We start from the raw sequence: 23,188 nt of genomic DNA on the forward strand, positions 1-23,188 counted from the left end.
AGCGACACCAAACAGCTCGTTAGTTTCGTGTATAATTAAGTCACCTCCCATTTGCCCAAAGGTAGGAGGCGACTTTCGAAAAAGGAGTCGCGTTATCGCTGCGATTTCCTACGCTCGCCATTACCTTTTTCTATTTCTGATTAACGGAGAGAAAATGAGGGGCGTAGATCGAGCTGCACGCAATGGGAGGAAGCGCTCCGAACACGCTGCTACGCAATTAATATATGCTGTTGTTGCGGAGCATTTCAGCAAAGAACTGCTAATTGCCTTCTGCACAAGTTAAAGTTTCCACTCCACTATTCGCCAATCAAAGAAAAAATCCACCGTTAATATATTAATACGTTTATTTAAAGTCATTATATTAAAACTAATTAATTTTAAATTACAATAGTTAAAATGTTCTCTCATTACATCAGTTACTTTGTTTTTTATTTTTCCATTAGTCTTCCTCACATTTTACCTCGAAAGGTTAAGCATGAATGAACCGTTAATTGAATTTTCTTCTCGGTATTTTTGTATATTTACTGATTTTATTCAACTTTCCCTTTTGTGTCGGTTGTAATTTTTTCATCAATGCTAGAGATTTTCATTTTTTTCTCTCTATTGCGACCTACCAAAAGTACTATTTACATGATTTTTTTTCTATTTTCACTACGCATCCTAAATATGTTGCCAATGAAAGTTTTTTATCCTGAAAAGTTTCCGTTTTTATGCAAACAATAGCTTGACAACAAACTTTACGGTAGCGTTTATTTCGCTGAAATTCGCTCGAGAGGTTTAACGTTCTTATACACGATTACTGGGCTTCGAGTTTAAGGTTTTAGTACGGCTCCAAAACGGAATCTAAACATTATGGCTGCTGGTGGAGGGTGACTAATCTAGTTTAGGGGGTAGCTGCTTCTTTGTAACAGTACGATTATGTTGCTTTTCTTTGTTTCAAACTTGATTTCCTTCCGAACAACATCGTTTCCTCTAAAGTTTTGTGGTATGTTTTATGAAAAATTTGAGCACATTTTATAATTTCAAAACTGTTTCTGATCTTTATATATAGGAATAATGATGTCTTGCTCTGATTTAAGTTTCTTAATATTTGTTTTCTCTTCTGTCTATAGATTACATTACGTTATTTTAGCACTAGTACCCTTAAGACTAATCTGTTTTTTCTTAGATCCAAAATGGTTGCTTCCATATATAGTATGTATGTACAAATTAGAATACATAAATAAAAGGTTTTTCTCATTACGACAGAAATTTGCAATCATCCCGGTAGAGTTCCTAATGTTACGTTGGATAGTAAAAGCTATAAAACAATACAACTGATAACTGGTAAACAAGAGAGGAGGGGGCAGTTTTTTTCATTCATCGTTCCGCACTTTTATGCGTTGCCTTACGGTGTTTGTATTTTGATTTCCTATTTCGCGGATGTGTATATATGTGAGCAAAAAACAGGTATAATGGAACACATTCACTTTTTCTAAAACCTAACGAAAAACTTGCAAACTTTAAACTCAACAAATTAAACTGGAAGAAGAAAAGTGCACATATAGTTTGATTGTGTCTCGAAGGATAAATTTTTGAACAACTATAAAATAAATATTAATGAAACGTTACTGATTCGATCTACAGTGGGACAGTTGAGTGAAAAGGATTTTCGATATACTTCGTCTACCGCAACTCATATTATAAAACTAATACAAGAGTCTTCTGCTTCTTTTGTTATCGAAAGAATTTGAACTAAGTTCAGCGTCGAGCATTATCTCCCGCGCTTGCCCCTCTAAAGTGCAAAACTTTCAACCCATGTAAAAAAAGGAGAAAATCAACGAGAGGTTCACAGCGAATCATATGCTCGTGCACACGTTCTAACCAAAGTGAAACTGAGCAAAAAATCGAGCTGAAAACTCCGCTACTGACTGACTGCTTGTGTGAGGAGGAAACCTGAAACAAGTAAATGAAGGACGAAAACTATTCAGCTAAAATAATAATCACATGCTTTTTGCCTTCTTTGCGCTTCTCGCAAAATTCCACTTGTTCTACGAGTTTTTTTTCTCTTCTCTCTTTTGACTTTTATGTAAACCTATAACCGAGGAAAGAGAATTCTCCATTTTTCATACTTTTTTACGCAATTTCAATCAATGAATTTTGCATGCCCTAATTAGTCACTAACTTTTTAAGAATTTAAACGTTTTTCTAGAAAAGCAAAACCTTTCCTTCCTGTTCCTCACTCGTTTAACTTAATTGTACTATATACATTCAATGTGATTTTAGTTTCAATTAATTGTTTTATTTTTAATTTCCCTCACACATCGACGACACACACTGGAAAAGCTTAATATTGGTGGCCTGGCTTGCACGTTTTTTGTTATTATAGCATGTTTTTTACGTATTATCAAGGAGGACACTCCCAGTCATGACTCCCATCCATCCACCCATTCATCTGCCATCGTTTAGTGGTGATAGTTGATTAGATGCGGATGCGGAATGTGACTGCACATGGGAGCCGTTGGGACGTCACACATTTCCATTTTCAGCTGTCCATTGGCGTCGTCCTGGTGATGCTCCAAGGGTCACTGATGCATCTTTGACCCATGCAGTGGCATGCCCAACCCCAGGTTCAGATGGTGAGGGTTATGATGAGATTGCTGCTGGGCGTGGTTATGACTCGAGTTGCTGCTACTGCTGCTATTGTTCTGGGAAGCCTGTCGCTGAGAGTTCTTCTTGTTCTTCATCCGTCGGTTTTGGAACCATATTTTCACCTGCAACGAGGAAGACAATGAACGCATTATCGATTGAAGAAATGTTCATCGTTCATGTGAGATATGCAAAAATTTGAGAGCATTTCAATGATTACTCACCTGTCGCTCGGTTAGGTTCAGGTTTCGGGCCAACTCCCAACGCTTTTGCTTGGAGACGTAGGCATTGAATAGGAACTCCTTCTCCAGCTCGAGCGTCTGGAACTTCGAGTACGGTTTTCGCTTCTTCCGCACCGTCACGTTGCCGGTCCATTCGAGAGGATTGGACGGTGTACAAGAACCGACGCCGCCTACGCCCACCGAGAGGCTTGAACCAACTACATCGAGAACCAGACGAGTGCATGGTAAAAGGAAAAGAAAACAAAAACAAATCATTAGTGTGGCTCTCAGATAGGTACAATTTAGTTACAATGTAGCACTTTGAGCCACCGCGCGGCAATTAACTAGCAGATCTAATCCGTGACACGAAACCACCGCAGCAAAGCAAAAGGTTGACGAAAACAAATCATCGCCGTCAAAACATGACCGATATCCTCCCAGCTAATAAACCATCCACAACCAATAAGCGACGGTCATTTGGAAAAGCCATTTCCGCATTTAATGGCCACTTTTTACGATATGGGTTCTTCAATATAGCCCACTTATTCAGACGCACACAAAAATCTCATCTCATGCCTACCCTCAAGTGGGTAGTAAATTAATTTAACATTTCAATTATTCATCGAAGAAAGAGACCACATAAAAACGACCAACACCTGACTTTAAGCCATCCATCGACCACGATCATTTGTCACATTGGTGTGAAGATCGACTTTCGCAACAACCCGATTTTAAGATAAAACAAGTCAACAATTAGCTGCACCCGCAGCAAGATGATATCCTCCCGGGAGAATAGACAATAAACAGGTTGTAACAATAAATGTTTCGGTACCGACCATAAAAAATGAAACGCGAACATCAGTGTTGAGCTTCAATCGACACAAACACACACTCATATATCCTACTCACACACATGTAATTGGCACTCCGGCAGTGGGTGCAACTTTTGTAGTAAACATAACCTCGAGTATTTTACCCAGTTTTTTTTTCTCTTCCTGCAACTTGTGGCTTTAGTGCAAACGATTTTATTTTTATGAATTATTGCCAAACATAAAAATTAAATTAATTGCCATAATTTCAATAAAAACCCGTGTTTGTAGTTACATCGTTTGCGAGTGAGCAATGAAGCTAAGATAAAGTGGCGGGAGAAGCAGATGGCGCAGATAAGCCGCTCACCAAAAGGAAGAAGGTGGGTGGTTATGGTTAAGTAAATTATTACGGGCGGTAATTGGGTAATACATTGTAGCCAATAATAGAATAACATAGCAGGTGCATGATATCCTGGGTGGATTTTAATTTACCCTAAACAGAATACTTGGTGACACTCAACAACTCAATACTTTTTTTTCTAAACTTTAAAATGAATAAATGTCACGCTCCTAGACGCGAAAAATCATTTTTCAGAAAAAAAAAACTTTTTAGTCAATCATCATAATCGAAATTTGTGACAGTCAAAGATGCTTTCAAATCTGATCAACTCGTCAAATCATACATTGTTCAACGTCAGTGTTTAACTTGATTGGAATCGATGAAAGTGAAATCAAATATCTCCAGCTTCTTCATCGATGACACTAATGTTTGTCTAGGAACTTCGTCGTCTCAACGTTGCGTCATAGTGCCTGGTTGAGTTTTCAACGTCAAAAACATGCCAGAATGTATCCGGCATGGCAATTTCGAGCATACACATGTCGGAAGAAGTTTCATTTGCGAAAAAATCTCCCATTAAACTCGTAAAGGGTCTAGTTCTGATAGCAATAAAAACCTGAATAAAATTTCGTACTGGGAATGATTACAAGCGATAAAAAAATGCAGCTTTCAGCATACCACAAGAAAATCTGGAACATATTTCAATATCCACCAGCCACAATTAAAAAATAAAGCTGATAGAGCTAGATATATTTTCCCCTCCTCCAGTTGCATCTCAATAAATATAAAAAATATATTTTTAAAGAGTTGAGGCTGTTTAACCATTGACGAAATTTCTCCAGTCTAATTCATTTTGTTTATCCCCTGTACATTGATCATATTTGATACAATGGAGAACTAATGTGAGAAACTCACTCTGCTATCATCATTCGACAAAATTTATCTAACTTTCCAAAGATGTTGAACGAAATAATCTTTGAACGCTGCTTCTAGAATTGCTTCTGCAAAGCCAAGGGTTAATGATTTACCCTTTTCAGACTCACCGAAAATAATCCTGTAAAGAATGATTTATGAAATTCCTTTGCATTCACGAATAATATCTTAAATGATAAACAAACTGATTAAATGAAGCGAATGCGTGGTCCTACGTCCTAAGCGGTCGTGTCTTGGAAACAACCCCCTGATATTTTTTTTCGTTTTCATTTAATCAGGAATTCTACGTAAATATTCAATATGTAGTAGGAAATCAATTAAGAAAATTCGTATCACAAAATTAGAACAAGTGATTATTGCAATGCCTAAAACATAACAAAATTAAAAATGATAATTCTAGTGCTAATCATATGATTAAAAAAACGAAAAAAAAAATTATGTCGATACAATTTTAAGGCACATAAGAATGTAGCGACCGTTTGATTTACAGTCCTTATAATCTCACTCTAACTAGCTAACGCGATGTTTTAAACGGTATGCCTACAATGCTCGTAAATATTGTACTCGAAAAAAAACTCGAAACTTTTCGAAAACTTTCTTTTGTGTATAAATTTTCATTTCAGCTTTAAAAATTGATAAAATTTTGAATAAAACTGGTTTAGAATGTAATGTTTACATGCAAAACACAATCTTTCAAGTGTTTATCGAGATGGCTTCCAAGCAAGAAGTGCTTCGACAAAAAAAAATATGGGCACGGTCGTAAAAAATCCAGGCCAGTCTCACAGGTGCATCGCGAAACAGTTAGCAATCGAGCATTCGACCCAGCGGCGAGCTGACAGCGAAAGAAAAGCGAAGACGACCGACCCCGTGAAGGCAAGGAAGGTGAGAGATTACTTCAAGCGCACTTCGAACCTTTCGATTCGGGACGTGGCCAAGAAGGTCAATTCTTCCGTATACAGACAAGGAAGCGGGCTGGACTACATGTCTTCAAGGTATGGAATGCGCCTAACCGAACCGATGAACAGAATACAGTGGCCAAATCCCGCACTAGGAAGCTGTACCGCGAGTGGTTGGTGCAGCCGAAATGCATCGTAATGGACAACGAGACGTACATTAATGCGGACGTCAAGCAGATCCCCGACCTGGCAATCCGGCACGACCAGGCACCATCAACGCTCATATACATAAAGAAGAATAACTCCAGAAGCGCATGCTGCCCTTCCTCCGGTCCCATGAAGGTGACACTCTGTTTTTCGAAAGCCACCCACTCGCTCGGTTTCGTCGAAGCGGATAAAATGGTTGATTCTTTATTCATTCTCACCCTCGCGTGGACAGTGCTGACCATATGTCGCAATTTGTTTCATTTTTGTCAATGCACACTGTACTGAATATGCATCGCAAACATTCTTCTTCTTCTTCTGGAAGATGAAAATCAGCAATTATCGCGGTGGTATTGTTTTGCTGCTGACAAACACTGTGTAATTATATATTTGTTCCATCAGCAACACCATTATCAGCCTTTGACTAAGCATAAAAACAACAATAAGTGCGTGAGATGCAATAATATCCGAACACTCTCCACCTGACGGTATAAAAACCGACGCAGTTCATTCACAATACACTATCCGAAGCGATTTCGCTCTCGTACTTCCCTTCGACCGAACCTCTGTTTGTGGTTGTTGCCTGCTCACTTTCTGAAGCGAGAGTTCAATACAAATCTTGACTCGACTTTTTTATATTGAAGAGGCTTCAAACTTTGCAGTTCAGTCGCCTCTAATAGTACAAATTACTATTTCTTCGATATTCGTCGACTTTTCGACTTGCACTGTGATCACCCGTATCTTAGGGCTTGCCAGTCAAAATACATTCGCGCAAATCTCAACTAAGTATCGATTCTCTCTCCATCAACTTTTTCTTTCGTTATTAATTCTGCTTCAAAAACGTTCCAATTTGCGATAAAAACCGATAGATGAGGTTCTGAACTAGAAATATGAACGAAATAGAGATCGAAATTCCACACACCCACGCCTTTCCGATATTTCACGTATGGCTTACTTGACAAAAATGCTCGCTAACATGGCATTCGACAACATTGAATCCCGAATACCCAAATCCAACGCTAATCGATAATAGATAATTTGTGTTGACTGCCAAGAATATGGATTTATCAGTGAGGTAATGCTCTGCCATTTTATTTGAATATGTTTTCCGACATATACTCAGCTTGGCAGGTTCTTCGAGGACTTTTTGCAGCATAGATGCCGTATATCAATGATAACGCGACGAATGTTGTCTTTCAAAACATCAATCACGGCTCATTGACGTAAACCAGGGACTTGACATATCCTTACGAAGAATATTTCAACAGTGTTAAATCTCATGCTCTTGGAAGTCTAGTCTGGGATCAATTACGCTAAATTATTCGTTCGCCGAATGTTTCTTTCAAAAATCTGTTGTGACATGTAACATGTGGCACGTTGCACCACCGTGTTGGATCAACAGCTCCTCCACATTAAAAGTGGAACAAAAAGTCGGTAATTATGGCCCTGTAGATGCTCACCTGTTACAGTTGGCTGACTTCAGCTTTCAGACATTGTTCAACCGTCAGTCTATTCATGATAAAATTTCAAATCAAACTAAATACAAAGCAAGCGACAGCTGTCCAAATGGCGCCCATATTAAAAATTTTTGACAACTTATAGTTTTGTTATAATTATAGGTCAAAACGACACGAATTTGTTTTTTTTTTCACTTATATTTCGTTAATGTAAACCCTCCATTTATGTAATTTTCGCTTTTATTGTTATTTTCTCTTTTCTGAATGACATCAAAGCTAGAGGAATAACATATTCAAAAAAATATCTTGCGAAAACAATATCCAAAATATTTCCATTCCCAAAATCACTCAAATCGAGTATTACAATCGTTATTAAAGTACTCGAAAACCAGGAGGATACCGAATCCAAGATGCCGCAACAACCAGAAACAGAGTGGCAAGCGTGATCCTAATCTATCTATCAGAGATGTCAGAAAAACACAACAATTGTCCGAAGAGGCAAAAAATACTAGGCAAAATGTCAATCTTCAAGACTTTATTCGACCTTCTCACCCTTTGGATGTACATCGGTAAAAGAACGGTAACATGGATGACGTATATTTTCGAATAAGTTGTTCTAATAATACTGATCATAAAGCATGTCAAAATTTATGTAATAAAATGCGTTCCGATAACCAATTACGAGATCAGGTCTTACAATAAATTTTGGTAAAGTATATCGAAATAATTCTAGCAATGTAATAGCCACTAAAATCAAAATTCATCCGATCTTCTCCATGACGATCTGACGCAGCAAAAGCCTTAGCACCGAATTCGCCAGGAACTCGACATATCACCTACACCAATTGTGTTCCTGTTTGATTTAACATCTCGTGTTGCTTACAGGAAACATTCATAAATATTTACAAACCCCATTTCCCGAGTACAAAACTGCTGGTTCGCTTCATGTTTACTCTGGGGGCGCTCTGTGTGTCTCTTCTCTACATCGAGCGTTCTCCTTTGAAATGCATCGGCAAGATTACCTTGTAGTTTTTTGGTTTATTATTTTTTGGGGCAGTCAATAAGACAACCGGCAGCCAACCAGAACGAACCATTCGGACTGATTCGCCAATCCTTGCGGCTTGCGCTCGGCAGTTGCAGCTGAGCACAAATAAACATCGCGTCCCGCGCGCGTTTCGGATGGCATTGGGTCTACTGAATCTTGGTGTAAACAGAGCGGAATGTATCAATGGAACTCATCGGGGGAAAACACGCCGGAGATCTTCCCTTCATATTGATACTCAAAGTTGGTTTACACCAGCAAGTGTAAACAAAAACAATTGTACAAATCTGGAGCGGATAGTTAATAAATAATAGAAAAATATAATTTTTTTGGGTAAACTCATGTCCGCGACAAACTAAGTCATTTTTCAAAATCGAACCCTATAAAAAAAGGACAAAATGAGCAAATCGCGTCCCATCAAAAAGGGAAGTAAATTTTCTTCGCGAAACTATTGGAGAAGAAAAACGGCAAAAGTCCTCTGTCTATCGTACGCTTTCCTGAGAAATCACACCAGTGAAAAATGACATATTGTGCGCATGACAAGATTTTCCCATCTTTTTTTCTTCAGCTTCTGGTTCCAACTTTCAGAGAGCGAGGTTCCGTCAATTCTCACTGACCGAGGATCTTCAGGGACCCACTGTAGGGATTAGGAAACGATGCATGCTTGACAGCAAATCAAAAATTCCAATCCCCAATGCAGCGAGAATACTCGGAGGAGAAAAATCAGGAACAACAATAAAAAACATTTTGCAGAATGGCGTTGAATGAAGAAAATAATTCTCTGACTATCTTATGTTTAATTGAAATTGCACCTTGCAGAGAAAGCGACTTTTAACATGATATCATATGCTTGCATCTCAATACAAGTGTGTTCTCATGTTCCCACAAACGCAGACGAGACATTTGCCCATAATGAAATCATAATCATTTTTTTAACGACAGACGATCATCATTAAAAACCTTCGCACGACAATTAACGCCGACTTCCGTCTCCCCGGAGCTAACCCTGCTATCAACCATGCAAACATGCGATACCTTCCACGACAAGTATGCACACTTTGAGAATCATCATCACTTAAACTGCAATAAAAAGGATACTCTTTTTTTTGTGCGATTGTGCACCGACTCATACCCAAAAAACGTTTCCTCGATTCCATTATGGTTTATTTTTCCTTATCGCACGTATCCTTTCATCCAGATGACCCGCCAAGGAAGAAGCACAGAAATTGGCTCAGCTGTGAGACAACCAAGGTCCAATTTCAACGGTCTTGTGCTCATAGAGGTTTTGTTTACGATGATCGATTTTTCCATTAAACCATAAAAAGAGTGAGAGCATACACACAAAATGCCCCCCGGAAATCGCGGTCCAGAGAAGCGGTACAGCGATTTCCGACGGCGGCGGCGGTGGAGGCCGATTTTCGCGAAGAGGTAGGTGGATGGGGGGAGGAGGGCCGGTCTGTAGGTCGGTGTTTGATTGTTCGCGAAGTCGTTCCGCGCGTCGCGATATTATTGGGCGAGTGCTCAGAGCGGGGTCAGTGACTTTATTTTGGTTCGGTTTGGGACAGGCAGATACTCACCAGGATTAGGATATGTTTCGCTCGAGTACGGCCGCAGTCCGGTGGTGTTGTAGGTGTCATAGCTGGACTGGAGCGAGGGGGCGTCCGCGGTTACCGCCCGGGTGCGCTCGGTGGATGCAATGTACGCATCCGCTTCATACTTTGGATAGTAGTGGTGCTGTGGGTTAAAATGGAGGAATATATCAATGTGAGATATGGCTACGCTAGTCTCGAAATTGCATTCGTTTGCATTGCTATCTGATGGATTGATGTGGAAAAACACATTCAGAAACAGTCCCTGAACCTGCGCCGTGAGAGACATGAAAAAAACGGCAGTAGTGTCAAAGTCACCGGTTCTTTTCAGGAAGTCACATCACTTTCAGCTCCCATTTTATACCTGAGTTAATATGAGAAGAAGACACGACTTCAAATCTTCCTTAATACTTTATCGACCGCCATTCACTAAATACCGGCTTGGTTTCGCTCTCTTTTAGAGATGTCTAAATTTTTCGTTTATTCGATTATCGATTAATCGTGGGGTCATTTTTAAATGTTCGATTCATTCGAATAATTGTCTTTCAGTATTCGATTAATCGAGCGAATATTTATTTTTTGTAATCAAAATGAACAGACATTTATAATAAAAAAGATTACTACGTCATAGTTTTAAAAGTTACATAAAATATTTTTTTTAAATAAACATGGTGCAGAATAATGGTTTTATAGTTTTATATTGATGAATTTACCATTTCATGATTTTTTGCGGACGATTGAAAAAAGAGCACATCATGAAAATGAAACACAATATTTTTATTGCTTCAACATACTATTCGGTCTGTTCAAAATTACATGTTTTTCGAATGTTGATGAAATATCAGATTTCCGCTTGGTCCCTATTATTACTAGTCCAAAAAAAGTATATTTATAGAAACAATGACCACTAGTATGGTATGTTTTCCTTGGCACTCTGAATTTGAATACTACCACTTTAGTACGGGAGCTTAGATCACCTCCTTCAATTCCGCCATTTGCTCCTGCGGACGCTGAATTCTTTTTCCCAGTCTCCTCCACCACCAGGGAATTATTTTTATGCTTCAACCGTAAATGGTTTAGTATACAGTGCCTTCTAACTTATTACTAATTTGTTGAGTCACAGCCCGTCCTAGGCGGTCATGTTCTTGAAGAAAACATGTCGAGAACAAAACAGCTGAAATGTATGCAGTTTTGAACCCATTTTGTATCCTACTGACAGCTCTGTCAGCTCAAATGCAGACACCAGGGTTGCCATAATAAAATCGGTGTTTTTGGTTTCGAAAAATCTTCATATCTTAATTTTTTCTCAAAAAACAATCTGTATCGAAATATGTATTAAATTCATAAGTTCAATTTTGAAGCATAATCTTGGCTTTAGTATAATAGATTGTAATAGATGTTCTGAATTTGATGATGTTGATGGTATCCACGTAGAAAACCGCATTCACTGTGCTTTAGTAGGAAAAAGACGTACAGTGTTTTTTTTTATTGTAAAGCTAGCCGATGACACAGACTTTTGCATATTTTCCCCTTATATTGAACATGAGAAAGCAATACTTCACGCTACATATGAATGCCAAAATGACTCTCATTCAGACTGATTCGAATGCTATATAAACGAAATTGGTGAGATGAGGAAAAAATAAGATCAAGCCATAGCTAATGTTGGATCGTTGTTTTGAAAAATCTGTAAATCTGTATGAGAACCCAAAAATCTGTAATCTGTAACTACAGATTCTTGGTTTGAAAAAGTCTGAAAAATCTGTATAATACCGATTATTCTGAACCCTGGCAGACACTTTTAAAGTTTTGCAGTACCAGGAAACCTGTGGACACATGCAGATATCTAGATTTACGCAGATGGTGAACCATATACCATTTTGCATTTGTTAGAATGAAATTCTAGGCATGCAGGCAAAGCTCAACAAAACCATGTATAAACATCATATAATTTAGAGGATTATAAGAAACTCCTTTTATGATTTATTTTGTTGTATTGATACGACTTCAACATGTTCGTCGCCTCGTCACCCCGAGATATGGGTGATACTTTCCTCGTTCAAATTGAATAGGATTTTTATAGAAATTTGATAGAAGCGCCTAAGTGTAATGGATAAGTTGAAAAATATTGAAATTACAACCATATTATTATAATGTTTATACTATACTTTTTATGAATTTATAGTATGGAAGGATTATACTGCATTTTTTGCGAAACCCATAGAATATGACTTTGGCATGGTATATGGTTACCAATTCGTCTTCAAATTGAAGAAAATGTTGCTAGATCATGTAAAAATTGTCTACAAACTATGGTTGATCTTCATTTAATAATTTATCCGCAATTTGGGCCCGCAAAAAAACTCAGAAACGTCGCGTTGGGCGACGAACGTGTTAACAATCCATAAAAATAAAAATAAATTCAAAATGAAAAAAAACCTCTCTTTTAATTTCTTTCGTTAGTTTTTTACAGAATGAAATGTGGCAGCACTGCTCCCGATAACCTAATTTTTCGTTACATATCGTGTTACGCTTATTCCTTTTGTTTAAAAGGAAGGTAAATTTAATGAACATATACTAATACTATGATTCAAAAAGCCGATTAATAGGCTAGCGGACGATGAAGTGTTCAGAGGGCATTCTAGTGAAAAAATTCGAAAAAATCTTATGTTATTTTTTCTAAAATTTAGACATTCAAAAATGTATTAGCCAGAATTTTTCGAAATTCTAATTATTTAACAAGTTATAGCCATTTTAGTGACGCGGCATCCAATCTAGTACGTTTTCGATTCAAAACTTCTAACGAGTTTTTCTCGAAATTATGTTTTCCAAACTGGCGTACACGATAATTCAAGTTCTACTGGAGCGATCAATTTCAATTCGTGTTTGAAAACTCTTTATACATCTCTTTATCGCATGAACTAATGAAAACAATTTTTTTCAATTTTACTATTTCTATAAAATTTAAAAAGTATTCTAAAACGATTAATAAGATGTTGTGTAAGATAATTGAAAATAGTATCTCTTTTACTTGTTCAGAGCTAAAAAAAACTCAAAAAATCATACCTCTACATTAGAATCCCCTATGAAGGAGGCGAGAGTTCATCGGTGTTGACTTGAGATGAGTTTTCTTTTTCGCATTCGTCTTCAAAATAGAGTAACACAAGTGATTATTCTACCAACACCCCGCCCACCTCTATTCTGCACCGTGGATGACGTGAGATGGCTCGAGTTACAGTGTTCCTGAAGGCGAATGGAGTGACTACAATTATCATAGAATAATATTTGAATTCGTGTCCTCTTCTGTTGTTGACTCAGATATAAAATAGGCAGTCTTCCGAAAAACACTTACACATACCCACGCGATGTGAAAATTCCATGGTTCTGTTTGAACTCGAACATGGTTTTCGCTAGTGTTGGATGTCTATCCCAAACCCGAACAATGATACACAAACATAAACATGTGAAAACAAACACGATGTTATAATTCAAGAACATCATGTACAAACCTATCACCCGATGTCGCAATATTTATTGATTTCGTTTCGTTTCTTTTCATGCACGGAAAGAAATTACTCATCCTAAAACATTTCTTCGTAGAATACTTTTTCACAGAAACGAACTTGAAATTTAGTTCGCATTACAAAAATTGCATGAACTAAGAGGCTTTGAGTTCATGCACATTTTGCAAGTCTGATTAAATAATCTTTGGTTTCGTGCAAAGAACATATTCTCTGAATAGAAAGAAGTTTTCTATGAGAATTTTTTTGCGTGCATGTTACCAATTGAAGTCTGGAGAACCGACTACACAGCGGACGACGTCGTACAAATGCTGGCCAAATAAATAAAAAATCCCCAAAAATTTGTTTTAGATGTATGTTTTCAGGAATGTTTACAGATATTCTTCATATTTTTATGTAAGTTTGATTAGGGCCGTCCAATTTAGGGCGTTCAAAAAACCAATTCCCAAAAATTCATTTTGCAGTGTAATGTTTCTGAAAAATTTCCGCATCAAACGCATAAAATCAGTTGAGTTGAAACCAATTGTTACCTGCAAAATTATTATGGAAAAATCTGTACCATATTCATGATTAGCTTTTGCGATGACGATTTATGAAAGAATTACAATCAACCCTCTTTCAATCTATGTTCTGTATCTTGATACTCTATATATTTATATCATAAATGGGTGTTTGAGGAAAGATTAGCTTCAATGAGGGGTATACTGCGCTTAGAGACATATCAGTCGCCGTAGCAAGCCATTAATTTCTCGATGTTATCACAAATTGAATGAAGGAAAAAAACTAAAAGCTACACTTATACTAGACTACATATACTATGTGTGTATGCGATTGCATCATCTTTTCTTCTCCTCTTCTTCGCTCGTTTTATAGCTCGGGTCGCGTTCGTCGCGAACACGCAGTATTAGCCATTTGCATACATCTAAAGATCCAGTCAAAATTGTTGCTTCCGTGGTCGAGTGGTTAGTGTCACTGCTGAATAGTTCTGGTACTTTATATTCGATTAAAATTATAGAAATATTGTCATCAAAATTTGTTGTGGGTAACTACCACGCCACGCTCTATTCAATTTTAGTACTTGTTCAAATAGCTAATAATAGCGAATGTTACATGAATTCAATATATAAATTGATGCGTGCACTAAATAATGATATCAATTGTGAAGAACTCTTATATCAATCGACGTTTATTTTATTCAGAACAGATAAAAAGGTTTATTTTATTTACCCAAAATTTTAGACGAAGCACCCATTGTCATGATAGGAAAGCATTTTTTCCATGTCAACATACCAACACACCAAGTGTTGAGTGGTGGTGGTGTGGTGTCCGATTCGCTTCTTCTACTCTACGCACTACCGGTGCTTGGGGTGAAAATACAAGAGAAACTGAACACAATGTTCGAACATCATGTGAAACATTAGGATTAAACATCGTATGTCCAAACTTACTACGAATACAAACATGTCACATTTTCAAACATAGGTACGAAAAAATCATGTTTGTATTCAAACACAAAACTGCGAACAGCAGCGTGGACATGTTTATCCCGGACGCAGTGTTTTTTGTGAAACATGGAAGACTGAAAATAGGTATAAAAAGGTGACTTCCAGAAAAAAAACGAGTGATTTTGTTATCTCACGTCACTCGCGGTGCAGGACTATGGAACTACGGCTCGTCATCTACCGCGCAGAATAAGGGAGAGTATGCCAAAATTGGAGGGACTATTGTAAATGGAAAATTCCATGACAATCTAACAACATGTCATATTAAAAATTACGAAAGCAATTTTTCACCATTCGTCAGTACTTCATCATTATTTTGAAAATTAGAAAAAAAATCCATAAAAGTTCGTAATTTTAACAAGTAATGTTCGCAGATTTCAACTTATAAAACATATTGATTTTTTGTTTTCAAAATACAATATTTCATATGGTGATCATATCAAATTTTGCGTGAAAAAAACAAATGTTTCTTTCGTAAAATTTCTTTTTTCTTTGTTTTGTTACCCAGGAACTTTTATCAATAATTTGATCATTAGAAAATAGATAAGTCTTTTTATTCAAATTTAGAAATTTATAACCACCATCATGTCATTCCTGGTGCAAGATTTTCATTTTATGTTCTGTCGGAAGTTTGACGAAACATCTAAATAACACCAAGAATACCGATTTTCTGTTTTATTGTGGGCCTGCAGTGGAAATTTCGCGATACCGATGATAGGCAGTGCAATGCAATGAATGCAATTTCCGGAGCACAAGAGCAAAAAAAACGCTGAAGAGCAAATTAACACTCACTGGCTGGAAGTTGGCATCGGTCGGGTAGCCCGGGTAATACATTGGTTTGATGTCGGCCCCCAGCCCGTACGGGTACTGCGGATGGTAGGCCGAGTCGGCGCCCGAGTCGTACCCCCACGGGTACGAGTGCCTCAGGCGGGACGAATCGGTCTCGAACGCTGGACGTTTTGCTGGTATATGAATAGGACCTAAGATTAATGTCATACAACGAGGGGATTGGATGGGGTTTTAAAATTCAATAATTAAAAAGATTGATTGATTTTGGTAGAATAAAAAAAACGTAAAACAAACTCATGAAACAGACGCATGCTTGGTTAGTAGTACATACTTTACACCGGAAGGTGGATGCGAAGGAAATTAAAGGGAGGATTCGTATCACAGGTTGGTTAGTATTAAAAAATTCCGGAACTGAATTAGGGAAAGATTGTTTGGCGGGTTTATAGAACACAAAGAAGAAATGCAATCTTGAGGTTAATAATTACCTGAAGGTTGAGAGCTCACACTGGCAGGTGATTCACTAGCTGTCGAAGGTGCCACTATTTGAGTTTGGGAGGACACGACCGCATTGTTCTGCTGCTGGCCGGTGGAAGAGGTGTTTGTCTGTTGGGATGAGGCTTGTGGAGGCACCTGTGATGGAGCCTGCTGTTGTGCTTGCTGCTGCTGCTGCGCCTGTTGTGTTGCTGCTTGTTGTTGGGCTTGCTGGTGCTGCTGCTGTACGATATGGTTTGCGCTGTGGGTATTTTGCAGAGACGGTGGACTCCGACCGCCAACACCTGTTTGGCCAACGGAGGGATCCTCGTACATCGCAGCACCAGCTGAGTGCACCGAATGGGAGTGTTGCCCCCACCAGGCCCCGGCAGCAGCGTGCGACCCTGCCGTGACATCGTGGGGATCGTGATATATTGCGCACGCCAGGTCAGAGGTGTGATGTGGATGGTTTAACAAAGTGATCGTAATTTTTGCAGATTTTATAAAACCGTCACAAACGAAAAATGTATCCCGGTCGGGATGGGATTCGATCCGCCAAGCGTGGTCACCAAAATCAACAACAAGTTTGCAAATTTCGTTTTGTTTATATAGCCAACGATCACAACAAACAATAACGTGTGTTCAAGTTCGGGTTCACAGTTCACGACGATGCCAATTTGTATTACGATAATCGTAAATCAATCATTCACCATTCAGCATCGAGACGCACCAATCACAGTTGTTTGATTTTACGTTCCACACGTCGAACATAGATTTTATGATTTTATTTTTATTATTATCATTTTATGAGGATGATTCACAAAATGCAACGGCACGCGATGACGGTGTTGGCGTTGGGACGACAGGTTGATCACGATGAGTCGGTGTGAGTTGAGATATTTTTGGGTTCACCGCCAAACCGATTTGTTGATGGAATAAAAAAAATAAAAACACAATTTTGAAAACGATTTTCAACAATACTCCAGTGGTTCCGAAAACTGTACAATCTTGAGTTCCCGTTCTTATTTTCGTTGATATTCAATGTTATACAAAATTATAGTTGTACTGCACTTGTGCTATTTTGAACAACCAGATTTTTTTATATTTTCCTTTTTTTTTTTGTAAAAAAAAAGATCACTAGCACTGTCTTATTTGCATTGAGGTATTCACTGCGCTTCGTCGCTCTTCACAAAACGCCCGAAAATCGACTCATTTCGCGTTCCGTGTTTCCTCCGAAAGTAGAGCCGAGTCAAGAGCAACGATGTGTGCATAAAATATGGTCGGAACCGAATCTTTCCCCAAGACGATGACGAAGACACGACCAAGTCGAACTGTGTCGAAGACCACGACTTTTTCCCTCACGCTCTTACGATAAACTAACGAAAGAAAACCTCCGCGACGTGCCGCGCGCTCCGACGCCGTGTTCGATATACACCGGACACTCCACACTCTACGCGCTGATACAACAGAGCTTATGGAGATTATGCACCGCGGCACTCCACACTATCTCACGTGAGCGCGAAACAACCCGCTGAGATGTCTCGATTGTGTGTCTTAACTTGGAGAGGTTCAGCCTTACACTGAAAAACAAATCTTAGAATGTTGAACAACAGTCGGATCCGTCTCTCGGTGTCTGTTCTCTGTGCACACAGGCCGCGCGTTGTACACGGATGGACCTACAAACAAATGGACCGACAAAAGACAAGGGGAGAGCGGAAAAAAAACGCAACGGTGACACTGCGAGAAAACAACACCAAGAAGAAACCTTGTATCGTGTAAACTACATTGCCTTCTATGCTTACACGCTCTCTCGCATTGTATATCCCTCTGTGCTTTTTCTTTATGCTCACACTGTAATCCTACTTCACGTAGCGATACATTCATCGAAGTAGGTATGCGTGCGCCGAGTGCTCTTCAACAAAAGCATAGCAGGCGCCTACACGAGAAATTCAGAGCGAACGCAGCGAACTGCCCACGGCAACCGCGAGAGGGTTGAGCAATGCGCTTGCGCGCTCCTCAGTGTTCTCCTTCCCATTATCGCACTGTTAAAGCCGTGCATCATAGCCTATACACCGTATACACACGGTTTGGGCTATTCCTTCATTACATTGTGTTCATTGCGCGACAGCTCGCGAGAATTTTCCCTCGCCGCGGAAGCCATCTCGCGTCTGGTTGACGAACCAAACAAAAGCATCCGCGAGAACCTAGAACCAAAAACATATCGAGACGTTTCTCCTCGGGCGCACAATTCGCCACATAAATGAAAAAACAATATTTTTTCACGCCGCGAATAAATTCCCACACCGTAGAGTTCACCGCATCGAATAGCTTTTGATACTTTTTAATTTCTCGTCACAATCTCGCGAAAGTGAAGTGCAAGCGAAAAGCGGTCCTCCGGCAATTATAATTTATGGCAGCTGTAATTAATGCAATGATCATAAAATAATCGTCTCGTAAAAAGGCTCTCATTCCACTCACAGAGCAAATCGACACCCATTGTAACCAAACAAGCATTTCCACGTTGAAAGAAACAATAGTGACCCTGGACAGATATTCACTATTATAACTTCGCGATCCAACGGCGAAAAATTCCGGCCCAGCACTACTTTCGCCCTAGACTATCCTTGCGGTGGCCTTGGTTTATTGTTTCTCCGCTCCACCAGGCTTTTAAAAACCAATAAAATTCTCAAACGCCAACCGAAGTTTGGAGACGGCGCGGGCTGTAAAGGTGTTTAAAGACTCCGTTTGGAAACGGTTGGAGGAAATACACCAACAGGTCGGTTGTGTCAAACGGAAGAAAGTCAACGCTTCACTTTTCGAACGACCAAAACTCACCTTCGCACCGCGGATCGGTCGCTCATTCATGCAATAAAGTGATAATTTAATTATCGGCCTTAAATTGCTCCCAATAATCCGGACACGTTTTCATTCACACCCAACGCGGGACCGATCTTCTGACGAGCCAGTTTTATGGTTCCATTTATAAGAGTATAAAATCTGTTTATTCTTGAGCGATGTAATTTCATCCATTTTTCGTCCCGTCCCGTTTGTACGGAGTCACGCGTCATTGTTTTGTGTTTGCTCTACTAATTTGCTGCACAAATGATAATATACCTTCCGATGATTTTTCGACACCGGGTTGGTAGCGGAGACCCTTTCCCACAGGCCAAAGATCTCAAGATTTCCCCTTGCAACGGCAAAGAAGGAAGAAGGGGAAACTGTGGTGCTATAAACATATAAAACGCTTAACAACGCGTACACACAAAAAAAAGTCATATTTAATTTAACGATTTATTGCCGTGTAAATGTTTTTCTTCGAGTCCTCTGCTTGCGTCTTCGCACAATGTTGCGTGTATTTTGTTGTCATAAAGAGTTTTAGTTATGTGAAAATGACACATTTATGTTGCCGTTTATGCATGTATTTTTTGTGTGCTGGAAAATTTGGCTGGCGCTGATTTTCTCGATTGCCATTGGTTTCGGGCCGGTCGAGTGGAAAAAGGGATAGAAACTAGTTGATCTTGCAGCAAATATGCTCGGTATCAGTAATTCAAGGTCCTTCAGATAAACATTTTGAACGCTTTTTTTGTTATTATTCTAGGTTTAGTTTGTACTTTGAGAGTCCATGAATCGAGTAGAATTGGCTTTTGAAGTTGTAAATGGCTTAAATGTTGTAAATGATTTTTGATTTCTCATATACAAATAATGTTTTCCCATATAATGCAGTGGTGTGTGTCGGTAAAACATATTTATTTAGTATGTCACTTCTGAAAGGCATCAATTTCTCATACAAATCTATAGGGCATTTTGTAGTGATTATTTTATGAATCAAAAGACAAGAACGACTTTAATAAAGTTGTGGAAAAAGTAACCCAAAAGTTCGCTTTGTAGATGAGAAACGCTGTCCAGGCGGCTGAGATTGGAAACGAAACCGACACAAGCATTAACCGAAAGCAAAAGAAAGTTACACGATATGTAGTATGGTAAAATGAAACTTTTAAAAATTCTACAATTAGTATCTTTATTCAAGAAAAAACCTTTTAATTTCGAAACACCGCAAAGTAGCGTAAAACATGTCACATTGAGACAAAAAAAAATATTCCATTGTAATCGTTTTTTTCTTTCAGTGGTACATTATCAGTACCACAAGACTTGTGATTTTTGTACATTGAGCTTCGAAAATTAGCATCAGCGTTGTCACATATACAGATTTTCAGCATGTTTTTTGGCCATGAATCTGTATATACAGATTACAGATTATTGGATATCTATGCAGATTTTATACAGAATATTTTTTAAATATTTGATCATTTTACGCAACAATCAATAAACTCAATCAGACAATTCAAACAGTACTGAACTGAACTATTTTTACCATTGTCAAACATGTCAAATATTGTTGTGATGGAAATCATATTTTTTCGCAATATAATGCAAACAAAACAAAAGTTTGAAACCGTCTCGCTACAGAAACTGTGAACGCAACTATCAAAGCGAAATTATTTGTTAAAATCCGAGGGGGAAGTGCCTCAGTACAATTGTCAAACGACATCGAAGCTAAATTCTGCAAGTTCAGGTATAAACACCACGAGGAAAGTGAGCATTAAATGAATGTTTATAATGTGAAACTAAATGAAATAAACTCTTTCCGTCTGTTTTCCCCAAAAATACATTTTTAATTTTTTTAATTTTTTTTTTGGCATAATTCTCTCAACTCTCAATTTAAGATGTTACAAATTTTTTATCGAATTGAATCTCTTTGCGAGAAAGAATTGCACAGTAAACTTTTGCATAGGCCTGAAAATTGAAAAATAATTTTATTCAGAAATCTACTGGATAGCTTCAAGTGATCACGAGCTTAAAAATATGGATAAGCAGAATATATCAAGCAGAATCCGCAATACGGATTCCAATATAGATTTTCTATTTTCTCTACAGATAAAAAAGATTTTTTAGCTCGGAAATACAGATTTCAATGTAGCAGCACCGGTGAGCATCTGCCCAAGTTTTTATACAATCTAAATCACCATTCACTAGCATACAAATTGTCTCGTTGTTCATACCATTACAGTTCATATATAGTTGAACACCATCTGCAAAAATGTGTACCGAACAAAACTTCAAGATTGACCGGTAGATCAATTATGTAGAGACTAAAAGAATTGGACCTAGAACGGACCGGAGGCACACCCGAAATAATTTTAGGAAATTTGAGAAAATTCCATTTGACCAGACTGCGTCCCGTTTGTAATCACGATAAAAAATCATTGGGGAGAGTATTTTTATCGGAATAAAGATATGCAAAAATCAGATCGTGTTGTGACACATTCGGGCATCAATTTGTCCAAATGTTAAGATTTAACTCAAGTTGTCGAGCTCGAATCGTCAAATCGTCAAATCGAGCTGCGATGACCCAAACGAATGAAAAATCGTCGGTCCATCACCAGCTAATTTTAGTGACAATGAAGCCAGAACATCGGAAAAAACGTTCTGATTTAGGACTCTTACAAATAATATTTGTGTTCAAATCCCTAAGAAGGAAAATATTTTCATAACATGTTCCATAATCAATGATTTTATCGTAAACAAACTCTGAACAATCCAACAGCGGGTGATTGTAAATTAATCCAACTTATATTTTTTTTTTAGAATTGATAATAATTTTAAAGAAAATAAACTCTATTGTATGACTTTGACGTTCGACAAATGTCGATTCCAAAATTTTGAATTTGTCGCATTTTCGAATATACATTAATAATCCACCTCCTATTTTTCCAATTCTATCATTTCTTATAGTGTTAAAGCCATTGATTTGAACTCAACTCGGTTTTTTTACTGTCATTCAGCCACGTTCCGCATTCACAAGTGATATCACCAATTACGAATAAACGAATTCCCACCCGGAAATCCACTCAGTTATGATTGCGCATCGGTCGATGTCCGATGGTTGGAATGCGTTTCCCTAACACAGACTTCTAAACCAAAGAGTCTGAGTAAATCGCCATTTCAAATGAAGGGTGTGTCACATCAAATTGCATCACAGAAAAAACGCTGTAGAAATTCGCCTAGTAGACCGATCCTTTTGAAAATTTTAGACAGTATAATAAAAACTATTAAACAACTTTTGGCATTTGCTTTTTATTCATACTTCGAGCCCAAGCCCGTATGCTCGCACCTTCCTCTTTACTCCGTCCATAAGGTTCTGTACAACGTAAGGTTGTAGTTTTTTTGAACAGAAATCCATTTTCTCTTGAAGTCCGCCTCCGATTTGACAACTTTTGGGTTCTTCCGGAGGGCCTGTTTCATAATCGCCCAATATTTCTCTATTGGGCGAAGCTCCGGCGCGTTGGGCGGGTTCATTTCCTTTGGCACGAAGGTGACCCCGTTGGCTTCGTACCACTCCAACACGTCCTTTGAATAGTGGCACGAAGCGAGATCCGGCCAGAAGATGGTCGGGCCCTCGTGCTGCTTCAATAGTGGTAGTAAGCGCTTCTGTAGGCACTCCTTAAGGTAAACCTGCCCGTTTACCGTGCTGGTCATCATGAAGGGGGCGCTCCGCTTTCCGCAAGAGCAGATCGCTTGCCACACCATGTACTTTTTGGCAAACTTGGATAGTTTCTGCTTGCGAATCTCCTCCGGAACGCTGAATTTGTCCACTGCGGAGAAGAACAACAGGCCCGGCAGCTGACGAAAGTCCGCTTTGACGTAGGTTTCGTCGTCCATTACCAGGCAATGCGGCTTCGTCAGCATTTCGGTGGACAGCTTCCGGGCTCGCGTCTTCCCCACCATGTT

General features: G+C 38.6%; 1 protein-coding gene across 2 annotated transcripts in view; it reads right to left on the minus strand.

The window, feature by feature from the left end:
- Nucleotides 1-353: 353 nt before the first annotated feature.
- Nucleotides 354-23,188, minus strand: part of LOC129763475 (homeobox protein abdominal-B) — a 66,813-nt gene continuing 43,978 nt past the window's right edge. Inside the window, exons 4-8 of one of the 2 annotated variants that reach the window (XM_055762574.1) lie at nucleotides 16,414-16,803; nucleotides 15,932-16,101; nucleotides 10,105-10,261; nucleotides 2,853-3,067; nucleotides 354-2,753 (exon numbers count right to left, since the gene is read on the minus strand). In XM_055762574.1, the coding sequence (XP_055618549.1) occupies nucleotides 2,565-2,753; nucleotides 2,853-3,067; nucleotides 10,105-10,261; nucleotides 15,932-16,101; nucleotides 16,414-16,803 (1,121 nt within the window). In that variant the 3' untranslated portion in view covers nucleotides 354-2,564. Of the gene's footprint in view, nucleotides 2,754-2,852; nucleotides 3,068-10,104; nucleotides 10,262-15,931; nucleotides 16,120-16,413; nucleotides 16,804-23,188 lie in introns of both variants that reach the window. The other variant, XM_055762573.1, reaches the window with a different exon arrangement.

The sequence above is a fragment of the Toxorhynchites rutilus genome, chromosome 1 (genome assembly GCF_029784135.1).
Source record: "Toxorhynchites rutilus septentrionalis strain SRP chromosome 1, ASM2978413v1, whole genome shotgun sequence".
Lineage (NCBI taxonomy): Eukaryota > Metazoa > Arthropoda > Insecta > Diptera > Culicidae > Toxorhynchites > Toxorhynchites rutilus.